The sequence below is a fragment of the Solanum stenotomum genome, chromosome 9 (assembly GCF_019186545.1).
Source record: "Solanum stenotomum isolate F172 chromosome 9, ASM1918654v1, whole genome shotgun sequence".
Lineage (NCBI taxonomy): Eukaryota > Viridiplantae > Streptophyta > Magnoliopsida > Solanales > Solanaceae > Solanum > Solanum stenotomum.
Window position 1 is genome coordinate 45,722,180 of NC_064290.1, and position 13,578 is coordinate 45,735,757.

At 29.1% G+C, this 13,578-nt stretch overlaps 2 protein-coding genes across 2 annotated transcripts in view; one reads left to right on the forward strand and one right to left on the reverse strand.

Annotated features, from left to right (window-relative positions):
* LOC125877573 (uncharacterized) overlaps nt 1-4,639 on the reverse strand; it is a 6,401-nt gene extending 1,762 nt beyond the window's left edge. Inside the window, exon 1 of the mRNA XM_049558829.1 lies at nt 4,519-4,639. Within this exon, the coding sequence (XP_049414786.1) occupies nt 4,519-4,639 (121 nt within the window). The remainder of the gene's footprint in view (nt 1-4,518) is intronic.
* Nucleotides 4,640-6,055: 1,416 nt separating this feature from the next.
* On the forward strand, nt 6,056-11,935 carry LOC125877574 (protein DETOXIFICATION 21-like). Its single transcript, XM_049558830.1, has 7 exons — nt 6,056-6,118; nt 7,092-7,378; nt 8,423-8,964; nt 10,075-10,161; nt 10,412-10,468; nt 11,093-11,331; nt 11,751-11,935. The coding sequence occupies exons 2-7, from the start codon at nt 7,094-7,096 to the stop codon at nt 11,933-11,935; spliced, it is 1,395 nt and encodes a 464-aa protein (XP_049414787.1). The 5' UTR covers nt 6,056-6,118; nt 7,092-7,093.
* Nucleotides 11,936-13,578: the final 1,643 nt, after the last annotated feature.

Here is a 13,578-nt window from a genome sequence, read left to right on the forward strand (position 1 = left end):
TTATTATTATTATTATCAGAAATTAAAGAAAAAAAATTAATTCTCATATTTATTTTAATCTCAAAACTAACAGGAGAAAATACAAAAATAAAATTCATACATAATCTACCTAGACATCAAAATATGAAAGTAAAATGAATCAAGAAATAAATCTTACTTGAAAGAAGAAGTACATGGCTTGTTACTGTGCTAGCGTTCTTAGAATGGAAATGTCCAGACAAAAAAGGAAAAAGTGTCTTGGTATTCCAAACAAAAAAATATTAAAAAATTCATGTAATTACATGGTGTAATTACACTCAATTCCTTACCATTCCTTGGGAATTGAGGAGTGTAATTACTTCCCTTCAATTACACCCAATTCCCCTCTTACCAAGTAATTACTTGGTCTACCAAACATGACAAAGAGAGTAATTACACCAATTACATCAATTCCCAATTTCATTGTGGCCTTTCAAACAGGCCCTTAATGAATTGACCTATATGAGAGTGGAGTGGAGTGGCGCCGTTAGATCGTCTGATCGAGTGTATTAGAAAAACAATGCATGTATTATTATTGTGTATTATTAGTATTTTGTTTGATATACTTTATCAATTCATGTATAACTAATGCAAATATTAGTTATACACTCTATTTAATATTATAAAATATATATTAATATATGAAAAATCATGATATTAGCAATGTAAAAGGTTTTAATACATGTATTAGCATAATTAAAGATATAGTTTTCCTTCAAAACTTTTTCTATAATATTTGTAGAAAGTATTTTTGCAAGCAACAATTTAAAAAAAAATATTATGTATTGTATATTATTTTTAATATACCAAAATAAATATGACATACGAAATAAATAATAATTCTAATATAACTAATACATAATATTCGACACTATTCTAATACACCTTGTCAACGACCCATCATCAACCTATCACCAAACTAACCGGGGCCAACTTTTCATTTTGCTGTTCTAATATAACATCACTGCATTTAATCAATTACCTAACTTTTGTATGTCAATTTAATATGTTGTTAGTATGATATTAGAATTTTTTGTAATGCTACTTTGTTTATGAGATAAAAATATATTTTTGAAATAAAATTTGAGATTAGCCTTATTTTATTTTAAGTTTGAGGTATTAGTTAATTTTGAAATTATTTTATCCAATTATTTGTATAAAATGGTAAAATTATTATCCCATATAAAAGGTGGAAAACAATTTAACTTAAGCTCCCATTTATTCGTATTGACGAGCTTTTATAGCCACATAGATATTATAATATGCTTAATATCACAAGTTTCATAATTTTATAATCGCATAAATATTGTGACCTGTGTAAAATTATAAAGTTTAAAATTATCTTTATACTTCTTAAGCCTGTAATATTCAATCAAACAGGGATCACATAAAATAAAATATTAAAAACAATATTTTTAAATCATTAAATCACCCAACAATTGCAAGTTGGTATAGTTTAATATCATCAATTCACGATCATACAAATAATTATTTACTAATTTACAACGATAAAGTATAATGAGATGGTTAAAATTTTTTCATTCAAAATCTAATATCACACGTTGGAACTCTATAAACAAAAAATCTATTGATAATTCACTCAAAATTTTTAATTGATTGATTATTTATTTTTCATATTCTTATTAGTGATATTCATATTGTAATCTTTTTCCCTACTCCTTAACTTTTTTCTCAAAAAAGAAATTAAAAAATATCTTGACTGCTCACTCATCTTAATGAGCCAATCAGACTAGTCAAATTGTATAGGGGGAAAAGGGTAAATATACCATTGAATTTCAAGTTTTATAATATATATATCCTCGTTTAAAAGATAGTGCATATATATTCTCATCTTTTAACATATGGTGCATATTTATCATTTTTATTAATAGACTTGTATTTGCTGAATTGAAATAAATTCTAAAATTGATTCTTTTAATTTCATAAATGTCATGTGACTTTAAAAAATTACCTCACTCATTTATTTATGACTCGAGATCCAATCTATATTTGACCCAACTTAAAAAAAATTCAATTCCTCTTTTATTCGATCACCTCAATGATTTAAAAATTCGAGATTCAAAATTTATTTTTTTTGAGTTGGTTCGAATTTGAAGGGGTAAAACAAAATGACTGGGGCATTCTTTTTAAAGTTATGTGTCATTTTTTAAACTAAAAAAAAATAGTTTTAGTATTATTATTTTTAATTCAGTAAATATAGATCTATTAACAAAAAGTGTAAATATGCATTATTTAATTTGTCAGACGATAAAAATATATATGCATCATTTATTAGATGATGAAAATATATACACATTATTTTTTTAATAAAAAATATATCCATTCTTAAGTCATAAATTAACAAATATATTTGTCCCTTTCCTCGATTGAGTTTACTTGATTGAAGCACTAACATTTTAGAACAGTTGTAGAAGTGTATCTTTTTTGTTCGTAAAGATTCATAGGGTTTAGGTCTCATGTATCGAAACCTACGCCTCATTTTTTACTAAGTAAAACGCTCAGCCTCACTTGCCTTTTGAAACACTGAATGACAATAATTTGACAATTGATGTGGAGTAAAGCTAGTAAGTCACCTAACACATTATTATTGCATATATACTGCCATCTTGAAAAAAGATATAATCCACGTGAATAATGAATGTTTTATCGTGTAGTGGATGAGGTTGTTTTTTTTTAATCATAGGCATTAAGTTCAAGTTTTGAATATGAAAAAATTCTTGATAGAGTGTGCTTCCCCCTAAATGGAACTTATATAATGTGAATCTGAAATAGTCGAGCTTTAATATAGATATCAAATACCGAATAAAAAATAAAAAATAAAAAATAAAAACAAAAAAAAGTGAACTCTTTGGACCATCCACTTTAAATATTTTCTGACAAAAAAAAATGCATGACATATATGGTTAAAAGTTATAAGAAAGTTGTACTTCTTAAATATGTCATGTACGCTTTTGGAGTAAAAAAATACTGAATATAAAATTGATATTTCTATTAATTAAATATAGAGATAAAAAAGTAAAACAGATAAATTGAAATATAGAACATATAATTTTATATTCTAATACATTTCAAAGCAGTATTTTTTGACACATTAAACTTTATGTATGTTAGTTATGTTTGAAATTGATTTTGATAATTGACGAACATTGTATATGAAGTTCGTGATATAACAAGACAAAAATAATTAAGTAAACTAACACACATCATCTTCATCCCTTACTACCGTAACCTTCATCCCACCACCTTTTCACCTTCAACTCTAATAGTATTTATCTATATTATATACAGATGCTTTTAAAATAATAATTTTTTATCTTACATAAAAATTACAAGAAAATATATAAGAAACTCATTTTTCTGTTATTGTTGTGTTTTATTTTAGGTATAACCTTTAATAATTTCTTAAAATTTAATGGAGCTCTAGTAGAAGCGTAATTAATAACATTTTTTTTAGCAATGCAATAAAAAAATGTTTAGCTCAAAGAATTGTAGTATCACTTAAAAATTTGGCACAAGTTTTTAGAAACACAGATCCGATTCCACTCTTCATTTTTTATTCTATTCGGTGTCTGGACTCTACATTAGAGTCTCGATCAAATTCGGATCACACACTGTAGGGTTCATTTGGTAATAACGCCTCCAAGAAGATTTTCTTCATATCCAGGGCTCGAACCTAAGACCTCTGATTAAGGGTGAAATAATTTCACTATTATTTAGTATTTTTTTAGTTTATTATTTATTTATTTTTTAAAATTTATATGTTATAATAATTAATAACTTGAAATACTTATAAATAATATAAAATTAGTTTGACTCTCTAAATTCTATGAATCACGTGAATTAGAACAAAAAAAAAGTAACACATTGTTTAAAAATGCACGTAAACATATAATAAATCAGAATAATAAATAATTTAAAATAAAAATCATATAAAAATTAATTGAGTATTCAAAATTTATTTATGCCATTTAAATTAAAATAAAATAAGTAATATATATTATTTGAAAATGACATAAAAATATTATAACAGATTATAATTTAAAAAACTTAAAATATTTTTTAAAAATAAACATCTAAAAAACTTAACTGAATCTTCAAATTTCACCCCTATCAAATAAATTAGGGAAAATAACTTGGCACGAAAACTTACTTTAGTACTTAAACTTTACGGGTAATTATTTACCCTCCTTATCTCTTTTAAAGTGAATTTAATATCACCCAAACAGCTGACGTGGCAAGTCAAAAAATTTACTGCGCGTAAATATCAAAAATTAAATAGAAAAAGAATAAGTGGGCCCCATTTTTTTCTTTTTAGCCAATAATATTTTTTTCCTTCATCTTCCTCACACCCCACCACCCCTCTCACCTTCAACCACCATTTGCACCACCTCTTTCTTCTTCGTCGAACCCCCCACCTCTTTAATTTCTCCTTCTTCGAAACCCCCATCTTGACCCTATTTCTCCTCTTAGAAGCCTCACCCTCTTTTTTTCTCTTCAGATTTGCAGCCTCAATCACCACTGCATCGCCTTTTTCTTCTTCTTCTTCATTGAACTTTCCATCTTCTTTCTCTTTCTTTGAACTGCCCCACCCCACCTCCATTTCCTTTGGATCCGTAAAAGGGTGTGACGAATAGGGAAAAAATAGAAAGCCAACAATTTGTTCTTGCTTCAAAATTATTATTTATGGTAGTGTTTGAATGTGATGAACTTGAAGCTCTTTTTAATGGAAAAATTATAATTTCTTAATTTCAAATTAAATTTTCAGTCATTAAAAATTGAATGTGTTTTTGTGAGAATGATTTTGACATTTTGGATCAATCTTTCAATTGTGATCGAATTTGTTCAATTGCAATCGTGATTGAGTTGAGGAACATGGCTCTTATTTTTTGAATTTTTTTTGCTTTCTAAAATTATGAATAAATAAAAAGAAACAAAAAAAATGAATTAAAAAAGTAAAAATTAAATAATGTCTACGTGGTACTGATGTGGCAATGATGTGGCGCTGACATATCAATGACGTGGCGCGTGTGAAATGCATTTGCCATTGTGAGACTGGTATTATAATTTTAGGGTGATATTAAATTCACTTGAAAAGAGATTAGGGGGGTAAATAATTACCCATAAAGTTTAAGTATTAAAGTAAATTTTCGTGCCAAATTCGGGGGGATTTTTATGTATTTTCCCAATAAATTAAGACAAAAAAAAATGTAATCTTTACTGACACAAACTCTAATCTAATATAGGAGTAATAACTATGGCATCGTCATTTGAAACATTGTTTTAAATTTTTTTGTTGGGATTCATTCTGGGTGTTGGGATTCGTTCTTTTTAAAATGTAGCGAAATTTTATTTTTTGACTTATCATTATCATTGATTTTCATGATTTTATCATATATGTCTCAACATTTTTGCTAAAAAACAAACAAACACGTGTATCATATTTCAAGTCTAAAAGGCAATCACACTTCTTTTTGACAAAAAAATCCATATTAAGTCATACTTATTTGACAAAAAATCTATTAAAAAATTTATAAACATATACTTTTCTATTTAAAAATCTATTTATATATTGGGCAATTTTGAAATATCGCAAAATCTTTTTATATTTCTTAAATTTTGTGCACAATCAAATTATTCCCTCACTTCATCACAATAAATTACTACTCCATCTGATCTTTTTTAATATGTTATCCTTACTATAAATAGTTGGTTCATAATACTTGTCATTTCATAAAATCAAGGCATAAATCACAATATTATTCCTATTTTATCCTTGTGAGTTATTAGCCTTGAAAATATACATTTGACCAACATAGAAAAACTAAGTAAATAATTTATGTTCATTGGTCAAATTAATTAATCAAAATATTTATTGATTGAAAAGTTGACTTTAAAAAAAATTAAATAAGTGTAAAATAGTAAACTTACTTAATTTTTTAATACATGTGAAATAAAAAATAGTGACATATAAATAGGAATGGAGGAAGTAGCTCACTTCATCACAATAAATTACTAGGAAGTGTCTTTCTTCCACTTCTATCTTTTGCTTCCTTCTCTCCTTCATTTGCTCTCTTCTTGGGTAGGTGAGTTTTTGTTAACCTCCTTCTTGCTTGCTTTGGTTTTAATCAATTTATGTGTACCTTCTTTGCTTTTCCTATTTTTCCAAGCAATTTATGTGTTCCAATCCTGTTATTAAACAATATTTTGTCTTGTTATTCAAGGTGGTAATCAAGGGAGAATTTAGTAACAGGATAATACCGTTTTATACTAATATAGTTTCGAGTTGATTATTAGAGTTAGAAGCTTCATATTTAACTTCCTTTAATCTCATCTCTACAGGTGAAAATAATATACTAGACTATACTTTAAATTATTGGAAAATGTACCGTGTAATTTTAAAATATAACGTTGTGATTGTTCCCTCTCCTTTCAGTCGAGTGATAGGTTCATAAAGGATATATAGTAATCTACAAACTCAATAATATGATTCACTTTACAAGAATAAAGTTTTTTCATTCACCCCCCACACCTTACTTGGATTAAGTGTTTCTTACACTTTTACACATTTGATTATTCATTTGATAGATCCAATTTTAATCTTTATATTTATTTTTTTAATAACGTTGGTATCCTAGTCAACTTTGACTATTTTATATAATACCTACTTTTTTTCTCAAAATTGAAAAAATTCACCAAGTGTTTGCTTGACTCTATTGAGATATGAATGCTATGTAATTTCTCATAGTTTTAGTTCCACTTTTTTTTTACCACTTTATAGATTTACATCAATTATTATGTTTAATGCTTTTTTTTTTCTCAAAATTGAAATAATTCATTAGCCAAATGTTTTTTTTAACTTTATTGAGATTATTGAATGTCGATGTCTCATGATTTTCATATCACTTGATTGACCGTCAAGCCATAGTACATTTTTTCCCGAGATAATCACACTATATATACAAAGGTCTTTTCTTAGGTATATTTACAGTGAAAATTCTGATTCCGACATTGTAACTGAATACTTATGTTATTATTATTTTTTTTTTTTACAGAAATGGTTGATTATCTAAGTGAGAGGCTGATTAAAAATGGAGCGGACCAAGAAGAGGAAAGAGGAAATAATATTATTATTGTGGAAAAAGAAGAGAAATTGAAGGATATGATATTACATGAAAATAAGAAATTATGGGTAGTGGCAGCTCCAGCTATATTTACACGATTTTCAACATTTGGAGTAAATGTTATCAGTCTAGTTTTTATTGGTCATATTGGAGCCACTGAACTTGCAGCTTATGCATTGATTTTCACTGTCCTCCTCAGATTTTGCATTGGCATCCTTGTAAGTTTTCAATCACACGTGTCGTGAATATTTTAAAGTTAAATTGTTACTAAACATAGAAATATTTTATTCTTTTTGAATGATTAAAGGAAAGTGAATTATATAAATTAGGACAAATAAAGTATTAAATATGGTGTATTAGTAATGTTGGAATCAGTTATGTTGATATTTTCTATTGACTATTTGATTTGTTGTGTTAAATGAATACAATGTATTAGGATAATAATAATATTGAATAAAGTATATTACAATTGGAATAGTATATTGTATGTTAATGTCATAGTTTACTACGTATAATATGTATAACTAGTACAACTATTAATTATACATAGGTTGAAAACACTAAATAGGAAATTAAATAATACCAAAACTAATGCATGTACTTCCTTCGTTTTGATTAATTAGTTTGGCTTTGACTTGACATATGTACCAAAATGCTCAGTAATCTTGTGATTAAACATGTCACGGAAGTTAAAATTTAAGAGTTTTCGAAAAAGGAAAAAGTTATTCTTACATAAACAGATTAGAAAAAGAAGACAAACAAATTGAAATTGAAAGAATAATTCTAAGGCCATATAAGATTCAAAAATCTCTTTTATTTTCTTAAACTCCGTGAACAAAGGAGTACTTTCTTAAAGGAAGTTCTAAGTCAAGAGAGGTCAAGTAAAAATGAACGGGGGATTACTATGTATAAAGTTTATATCGAGAATATCATAGCAATAAAAATATCTTTTACACACTACAATCAATCAAGGATTTAGTGTCAACAATTTAACGGCAATAATATAATTACTGCTATATTATATTAGCAATATTAAACATCAGTATACATAACTAACACTCTATATAGATATCGCTAAATGCTTTAACAACTCTGGATGCAGTGACATTCAATTGCCGCTATATTAACATTAAAAAAAAATCTATTGCCACTAAATAACTCTTCCATTATTATGATACAGTCAATACATAAAACTTAAACTTTTGCTATGTTATGTTTTTGGACTTGTTGAAACAAATTAATGTTGTGAATTTAATTTACAGCTAGGTATGGCAAGTGGACTAGAGACATTATGTGGTCAGTCATTTGGAGCAAAACAATATCATATGCTTGGTTTACATCTTCAAAGATCATTGATTGTCTTAACAATTACCACAACACTTCTACTCCCATTATTTCTATTTACAACTCCAATTTTAAAAGCATTAGGCCAAGAAAATGACATAGCACAAGTGGCTGGAGTTGTTTCACTTTGGTTCATCCCAGTGGCATATGCATATGTTGTGTCATTTGCTTGCCAAATGTACCTTCAAGCACAAAGCAAGAACATAATTATTGCATACTTAGCTGCAATTACACTAATAATCCATGCATTTTTGTCTTGGCTTTTGACAATCAAGTACAAATTTGGGCTAACTGGTGCTATGATATCAACTATTTTGGCATATTGGATACCTAATATTGGGCAATTAGTGTATGTTATGGGTGGATGGTGCAAAGATACTTGGACTGGCTTTTCATTCTTGGCTTTCAAGGATTTGTGGCCTGTTGTCAAACTTTCTCTATCATCTGGTGTCATGCTCTGGTGAGTCCATGTGCAAATTTTTCTACTATCAGTGTAGTTTAACTATTTAGAGCATGCTCTAATAATGTCATGATTTAATTTGATGAATCTACACCTTTCACTTGCACATTGGTAGCTGATCAGAGTTATTTTGAAAGGGTTATGTTGAATTTGAGCAAATTAAAATAAATTGAGTTAATGAATAGTTGGATAAAGATCACTTGAGTTGAGATGACTAGATTGAAATGAGCAAAACATTTTTGAGTCAATAGTTCAACCAGCTCAGAGTAATTTAACTATTTAGAGCGTGCTCTAATACATTTCACTTGCACATATTGGTAGCTCAGAGTTATTTGTAGGGGTATCAAATAACTTGGTTGAGCTGAATTTAGACGAATTAAAATAAATTGAATTAATAAATAGTTGGACTCACTTGAGTTGAGATGGACAGGATCAAAATGATCTTAGCATTGATCATAGTCCAACCAACTCAGCGTAATTTAACTATTTAGAGCATGCTCTATTATCATGCTTTGGTGAATATATACACTTCACTTGCACATTAGTAGCTCAGAGTCATTTGTAGGGGTGTCAAATAAGTTGGTTGAGTTGAATATAGTTGAATTCAAATAAATTGAGTTAATAAATAGTGAGATCACGATCACTTGAGTTGAGATGAACTAGATCCATATGAGATAAATACTGAGTCATAGTCCAATCCGCTCAGCGTAATTTCACTATTTAGAGCATACTCTATTATCATGCTTTGGTGAATCTATAAACTTCACTTGCACATGCATTGGTAGCTCAGAGTTATTTGTAGGGGTGTCTAATAATTTTGTTGAGCTGAAAATAGTCGGATTCAAATGAATTCAGTTAAAAAATAGTCAAATAACGATACTTGACTTGAGATGTACTGAAACAATATGAGCTAAATATTGATCGTAGTCCAATCAACTCAGAGTAATTTAACTATTTAGAGCATGCTATAATACTATCTAATCATCTAAAAGATAACTACAGATGAGAATCCATAAAATAAAAATTATGGCATCCAATTTAGGTGGAAGGTACAAATTATCAAATATTGAGCATGTAATAACCTTATTTTATTTTATTTTTGGGTACAAGTGTTGAGCTTTGGTACAACAGTATACTTGTTCTTCTGACTGGAAATTTCAAAAATGCTGAGGTTCAAATTGATGCCCTTTCTATATGGTATGTTCCTTTTCCTCATTACATTCTCTAACTCTGTAGTGAGGGAATTGTCGATAAGACAAATTTAGAATTTAAACTTTATTGGTTCGATCTTAATAATATTGAATTCATTATATTTTAAAAATTATAGATATCTATTTTTATTATAATTATTAATAAAATTTTACATATATATTTATACTACGCATTAAAATTATTGAATTCATATGAATCCGTTACCGCTAGGTTAAAAAGTTTTCCTCTTTTGCAGCCTTAACATCAATGGTTGGGAAATGATGATAGCTCTTGGCTTCATGAGTGCAGCATGGTAATGTTCCTTCTATTTATTCTACTTGTCTCACAAAAAATGCTATGACTTTATTAATGTAATTTTCGTAATCATTTCATCTAAGAATTTAAATTGCATGTGAACTTATAACCTCTATTTATTTTGATATCATATTAGATGAAATTTAAATTGCATGTAAACTTATGACCTCTATTTATTTTGATATCATATTAAAGTTTACGTATAATTATTTCATTTAAAAATTAAGTTATTAAATTTTATTTTTTTTAATTATTTAATGATATTGTATCTCAACAGACGTCACCACCTCGAACAATTCAAGGTCCAAATTTCACTTTTACCTTTAGTAAAATGATTTACAAATTACAACCACACAAATATCTAAGAATGATATCAAACCACAAGTTTCAAAGATCTTTTCAAATTACAATGCTACTTAAAATAGCATTTTATATTCTTGCATGATTTAATTCAAACTTGTTCCGCAAACGATTTCAAATCAAGGTTTATCAAAAATAACATTTCTATCTCACAAAAATAAAGATAAGATGTCATATACCTTTTTTTTTAAAAAATTCACGAGACTATACTGAATATGTTATTATTATCGTGTAATGCTGATTAATTAATTATGATTTTCAGTGTACGAGTAGCAAATGAGTTGGGAAGAGGAAGTTCAAAGGCAGCAAAATTCTCAATTATGACAATAGTCTTAATATCTTCTGCTATTGGATTCACCCTAGCATTATTCTTCTTCTTCCTAAGGGGACGTTTGGCTTTAGTTTTCACAGAAAGTATAGAAGTAGTAAAAGAAGTAGATAGTTTATCTCCTCTCTTGGCCTTTTCAGTTCTATTGAATAGTGTTCAACCTGTACTTTCTGGTAAGTTTACTAATTATTTCTAGACGTAATACATAAATGTGCATGCATTTTAACTTAGCCTTAAATGACATCGATGTCCTCTTATTTTGAGTAGGCATAAAGTAGGTACTAAACTCGTATAAAATTGAACAAATAGACACATTCGTCCTAGGTGACATCCTACATGAAAATTTATAAGTATTCTACATGGCGCCCAACGTCACGTAGGCTACGTGTATTATGTCATGTAAAAGTTCTACTTGTTCAATTTTATACAACTTTAAGTGTTTATTTGTGGACATTCAAAATTGGAAAGCATAAATATCAGGTAAAATTAAGTTAAAAGACATATTTATATCTTATGCCTTATTTCTATATATATAACTTTTAATACAATTCATACCTTAATAATTCATGCGTTATTAATTTTTGTATTATAGGTGTGGCTGTTGGGGCAGGGTGGCAGAACATTGTGGCCTATGTTAACATTATATGTTATTATGTGGTGGGAATTCCTGTTGGAGTAATGCTTGGCTATTTTCTACAATTAGAAGTTACAGTAAGTGTTTCTATCACGACTCGGCTCGCTAGTGATATTGTCCGTTTTGGGCCTAGATTTGCATGACTTTAAAACACGTCACTAGTTAATAAGGTCTGCTTACTTAGCTTATATACCCAACATCTCTTTTATGTTTTGCCGATGTGAGACTTCTAATCTTAAGCTAGAGTTGTCACGCCCCGAGCCTACACCCCGGACATGGATGACACTCGAGAACCATTGCTGGCCCCAAGCAAACCCTTGGTCTGGCTTACTTACTCAGTGGAAGACTTAATTCAACAAAGACAAGTCTATGTAATAAACTGGAATGTTATAAAGGAGCATTCAATTGACCATTAAGGCAAACTCAAGTCTTAACATAAGATAAAGATAATGAAAAGACTAAAGAACTAACATCTGACTGTCTATGAAGCCTCTAAAACAACTAAGATGGATGTCGGGACAAACCCCACGACATCCTAATGAACTAATAAAATAACTGAAAGCATTAAAAAGTAGTCCTCCGAAATGCAAGGAGGCTCACCGACTGACTCTGGAGTGCTCACTAGATCAACGATACGCTGGATGATCCTAGTACCTGTGTCTGCATCATAATTAGATGTAGGCCAACTGACATCAGTACATTGAATGTACGAGTATGCGAGTTGGAATGCTAAACACAACACAAGCTTGAAAGGAATCTGAAGAACTTACCTGACTCAACTCAACTCAACGTAACTGAACTCATTTCAATATAAAGAAGTTTAAAACAATTGCAATATAAAGAAAAGTTGTTTAAAAACATGATGTCAACTCTGTGTATGCAAGGATACAACATAACTCTGAAATGTATGTAAAAATACAAATAATTGTGTATATAAGAATACAATTACTTCTGTGGGAGTTTCTCTAACCGACAACCATCACGTAAGAGTTATTGTGATGATACAACGTTTTGCCTCACGCTGTCAGGGCCGTCCTATACCTTGCCGAGGGTATAGAACCTGAACCACTAAGTGGATCCACTAGTCTATGCTAAAAAGCATTAAAGGAACATCTAAAAAGTATGACCCTTTTCTACCCATGATGGCTACATGGTTTATGGGGGCTGTGAGTTGTCTGAACTCTCCCCATATCAGTGCTCAATACTATTCCCAAAAATATAATATTAGCACTTTTGTTTAAAAACATACTTCTTTCTGTGATTTGAGATTAGTGCTCAAAAACTTAGCTCAAAGGCTATCTTGGAAATCATAGTTTCCTCTCTTGCTTTATTTAGAAAGTGATTACTCTTTTCTGAAAACTAGCCCGAAGGCTCTTTGGAAATCGAGGTTTCCTTTCTTGTTTAAATGTGAAAACATTTTAAACCCTTTGGGAATACATAGTTTCTATATACTTTTGAAGAAATGAACTTCAAACTTTACTCTTAAATATTTACTCAACTTGAACTTCAAGTCTTAAAACAAAGTTAAAACGTTTGGAAAACTCTAAGAACTTCTCTTGACTTGACTCTTACTTCTCTTGACTTTGATCTTAACTTTCCTTGAATTGGATTATGATATTTAGATGTACCTTAGAGTGTTGGAATCAACTAGAAAACATAGGTACATTGCTAAGGAACTAGTACGAAAGATTGGGGAAGATATAGGAAGAATTGGTGACCTTGGCGCTCTGAGAGGCGCGGGGCGCCAGAGCACAAACTTCAGAGCTGAAGTTGTGGTGCTCTGGCT